Source organism: Rhinichthys klamathensis, unplaced genomic scaffold (assembly GCF_029890125.1).
Source record: "Rhinichthys klamathensis goyatoka isolate OS25496 unplaced genomic scaffold, OSU_Roscu_1.1 h1tg000302l_1, whole genome shotgun sequence".
Taxonomy (NCBI): Eukaryota; Metazoa; Chordata; class Actinopteri; order Cypriniformes; family Leuciscidae; genus Rhinichthys; species Rhinichthys klamathensis.
In genome coordinates this window covers 70,001-74,271 of record NW_026606821.1, presented here as the reverse complement: position 1 = coordinate 74,271, position 4,271 = coordinate 70,001, and the positions used below count along the sequence as shown (strand labels likewise).

Genomic DNA, 4,271 nt, shown 5'->3' with positions numbered 1-4,271 from the left:
AGACATCAGCACACAACCAGAACCTGAACAGGGGGATGATGTACAGTTGCACATCATCAGATGCTTCACATGATTAAATGAAGCATGCAGAACGCTTTTTTAAACATGCATAATGAATGCTTTACCTAAAAGACTATAAGATGATGCTTGAAAGACTGAGAAGGAACTGAAGTTCTGTTGAAATGGGAGTAGAGATGTGAATAACACTCCTCTTCTTACAGTGCACAGTATGCATACTCATCTCTGTATTACAGTCTGCATGCGCTCACTGTGTGAGAATGTGTCATGCTCAACTTCACCTTCCGTTTTCTGTCACAAATGAACTCAAAGATTTTTAATATCTCTCTCTTGACTCGTTTTTTTTTATTAGACTTGCAAAGTTCAGGCAATTTTACTTAAAGCTTGCTTAAAAAATTAAATATTGTTGCATACTGCTTTTTATACAATTGCATCCTACATAGTGTGCCGTAACACTATTACTCAATTTTGGAACACAGTCGGAGCTGATATCATTGAAATACATGGGTGGAAATCTAATAGATATGAGGAAAAATTCAAATGCATTTGAAGTCAGCATTAAATGGATGTTTTTTTATTCTCTATTGTGTCGTATATCTGAGTCAAACGCTTCTGGAATAAGAACAAATGTGGGCGGAGCTTAATTTTGTCTGTGGGGAATTGATTGGATGGTTGTGGTTTGCTATTGGCTGATCTCATGTGAGTGACAGGTTAAAGCCCCACCCACATCATCAGAGAAGAGATTAACACAATAATGATGTGCACCGATATATTATTTAGAATACACACTGCAAAATTCCATAAACAAAAATAGGAATATAATAATATTATATAACATAATAATATCCCTTTATTCTGCATATGAATTATTTAAATGAGGAATATTGTGACGTATTCGTTCCCGGAAGAAACTCGAGACTTTCAGGAAGTTCAGAAACACTGACACTGATATAGAGGAGAACTGGAACTTTGAAGAGCTTTTTTTTTCTCAGAATAACGAGGGAAAAACGGCAGAATTGCAAGGAAAAAATCTGAATTGCGAGGAAAAAGTCATAATTGAGAGGAAAAAAGTCAGAATTGTGTGGAAGAAAGTCAGAATTGCGAGAAAAGTGTCAGAATTGTGAGGAGAAAAGTCCGAATTGTGAGAAAAAAGTCAGAATTGTGAGAAAAAAGTCAGAATTGCGAGAAAAAAGTCAGAATTGTGAGGAAAAAAGTCAGAATTGCGAGAAAAAGTCAGAATTGCGAGAAAAAAGTCCGAATTGCGAGAAAAAAGTGAATTGTGAGAAAAAAAGTCAGAATTGTGAGGAAAAAGTCAGAATTGTGAGTAAAAAGTCAGAATTGTGAGTAAAAAAGTCAGAATTGTGAGTAAAAAAAGTCAGAATTGCGAGAAAAAAGTCAGAATTGTGAGAAAAAAGTCAGAATTGTGTGGAAAAAAGTCAGAATTGTGAGAAAAAAGTCAGAATTGTGAGAAAAAAGTCAGAATTGTGAGGAAGAAAGTCAGAATTGCGAGAAAAAAGTCAGAATTGTGTGGAAGAAAGTCAGAATTGTGAGAAAAAAGTCAGAATTGTGTGGAAGAAAGTCAGAATTGTGAGAAAAAAGTCAGAATTGTGAGAAAAAAGTCAGAATTATGAGGAAGAAAATCAGAATTGTGAGAAAAAAGTCAGAATTGTGAGAAAAAAGTCAGAATTGTGAGGAAGAAAGTCAGAATTGTGAGAAAAAAGTCAGAATTGTGAGAAAAAAGTCAGAATTGTGAGGAAAAAAGTCAGAATTGTGCGGAAGAAAGTCAGAATTGCGAGAAAAAAGTCAGAATTGTGTGGAAAAAAGTCAGAATTGCGTGAAAAAAAGTCAGAATTGTGAGAAAAAAGTCAGAATTGTGTGAAAAAAGTCAGAATTGTGAGGAAGAAAGTCAGGATTGCGAGAAAAAAGTCAGAATTGTGTGGAAAAAAGTCAGAATTGCGTGAAAAAAAGTCAGAATTGTGAGAAAAAAGTCAGAATTGTGAGAAAAAAGTCAGAATTGTGAGGAAGAAAGTCAGAATTGTGAGAAAAAAGTCAGAATTGTGTGGAAAAAAGTCAGAATTGTGTGGAAAAAAGTCAGAATTGCGTGAAAAAAAGTCAGAATTGTGAGAAAAAAGTCAGAATTGTGAGAAAAAAGTCAGAATTGTGAGGAAGAAAGTCAGAATTGCGAGAAAAAAGTCAGAATTGTGAGGAAGAAAGTCAGAATTGTGAGAAAAAAGTCAGAATTGTGTGGAAAAAAGTCAGAATTGTGTGGAAAAAAGTCAGAATTGCGTGAAAAAAAGTCAGAATTGTGAGAAAAAAGTCAGAATTGTGAGAAAAAAGTCAGAATTGTGAGGAAGAAAGTCAGAATTGCGAGAAAAAAGTCAGAATTGTGTGGAAAAAAGTCAGAATTGCGTGAAAAAAAGTCAGAATTGTGAGAAAAAAGTCAGAATTGTGAGAAAAAAGTCAGAATTGTGAGGAAGAAAGTCAGAATTGTGAGAAAAAAGTCAGAATTGTGTGGAAAAAAGTCAGAATTGCGAGAAAAAAGTCAGAATTGTGAGAAAAAAGTCAGAATTGCGAGAAAAAAGTCCGAATTGTGAGGAAAAAAGTCCGAATTGCGAGAAAAAAGTCCGAATTGTGAGGAAAAAGTCCGAATTGTGAGGAAAAAAGTCAGAATTGTGGGGGAAAAAGTCAGAATTGTGTGGAAGAAAGTCAGAATTGCGAGAAAAAAGTCAGAATTGTGTGGAAAAAAGTCAGAATTGCGTGAAAAAAAGTCAGAATTGTGAGAAAAAAGTCAGAATTGTGTGGAAAAAAGTCAGAATTGCGTGAAAAAAAGTCAGAATTGTGAGAAAAAAGTCAGAATTGTGAGAAAAAAGTCAGAATTGTGAGGAAGAAAGTCAGAATTGTGAGAAAAAAGTCAGAATTGTGTGGAAAAAAGTCAGAATTGCGAGAAAAAAGTCAGAATTGTGAGAAAAAAGTCAGAATTGCGAGAAAAAAGTCCGAATTGTGAGGAAAAAAGTCCGAATTGCGAGAAAAAAGTCAGAATTGTGAGGAAAAAGTCAGAATTGTGAGGAATATTGTGACGTGTTCGTTCCCGGAAGAAACTCAAGACTACAATGGAGGCGTTTCAGGAGTTCAGAAACACTGACACTGATATAGAGAAGAACTGGAGCTTCTTCATGCTCAAACAGCAACATGAAGATGATGATGAAGATGATGACGATGGAGAAAAGCATCACAGGTCCTCTTTAACGTACAGATTGGTTTATTAATGCAGTAAAGCTGTGTGAGTGTGGAGTGTGTCTTGGCATCTTTCCCTGCTCTCTCGTCACAGGTCTCGCGTGGCCGTCCGAGAGCGACAGGTTTTTTGAGTCTCTGCTGGAACATGCGAGTCTGCGTCTGACGGAGTGTGTGTGTGTGTGTGTGCTGTTGAGACGGTGTGTTGTGTTCCTCAGAGACCCCGGAGACATGTCGTGTGTGTTGCGCTGTGTGAACTTCTCCTCGCTGCGCCGGCCGGGGAGGAGATTCTTCCAGACCTCCTCAGTTCTGTGTGATCAACAGGCTGTTAAAGGTGAGGTCTGAAAGTAGCTCTCAGAGAGTGTCTTATTTACGGCTGAGTGTCCGAACACATGCGAGTTGGTGTTTCTGTGGCGCAGATAAGAGAGGTCAGTTAAAGGAGAAGTGTGCGTCGCATGTCACTTCCCTTCGGCTCATGCGTGCGTGCGCAAGGGCACTGGATCTCTGCCAATGAGAGACTAATACTGTCCGCTGCCGCGCTCTGATTGGATGTCGCCACGCCAATTATGGAGAGAAATGTGTTAGCTGATCCGCCCGTGACGCTGAGCGTCTGTGTGTGGACAAAATGTTCCCACTGTTGCATTGTAAAGTAGACAGAAAAAAGCATTATGGGAGTCACACATCTCACAGAAAACATCTCCAGAGCATCCAAATCACTTTTTCAAAGGCATTCATGTTCCCCCCATTATCAGAATTATGAGAAAAAAAAATCAGAGTTGTAAGAAAAAAAGTCGAAATTGCAGGAAAAAAATTGCGAATTGCGAAGAAAAGTCAGAATTGTGAGAAAAAAAATGACAAAATTGCGAGAATAAATTGTGAAAGTCTGAAAAAATTGTGAGGAAAAAAACTGAATTGCGAGAAAAAATTGCGAATTGTGAGGAAAAAAGTCTGAATTACAAGAAAAAAAGTCAGAATAGTGAGAAAGTCAGAATTGCACGAAGAAAATACAGATTTTCGAGGAA

General features: G+C 37.3%; 1 protein-coding gene across 1 annotated transcript in view; it reads left to right on the top strand.

Annotated features, from left to right (window-relative positions):
* The first annotated feature begins 3,345 nt into the window (after window positions 1-3,345).
* Window positions 3,346-4,271, top strand: part of nnt2 (nicotinamide nucleotide transhydrogenase 2) — a 39,201-nt gene continuing 38,275 nt past the window's right edge. Inside the window, exon 1 of the mRNA XM_056270338.1 lies at window positions 3,346-3,583. Within this exon, the coding sequence (XP_056126313.1) occupies window positions 3,481-3,583 (103 nt within the window). The 5' untranslated portion in view covers window positions 3,346-3,480. The remainder of the gene's footprint in view (window positions 3,584-4,271) is intronic.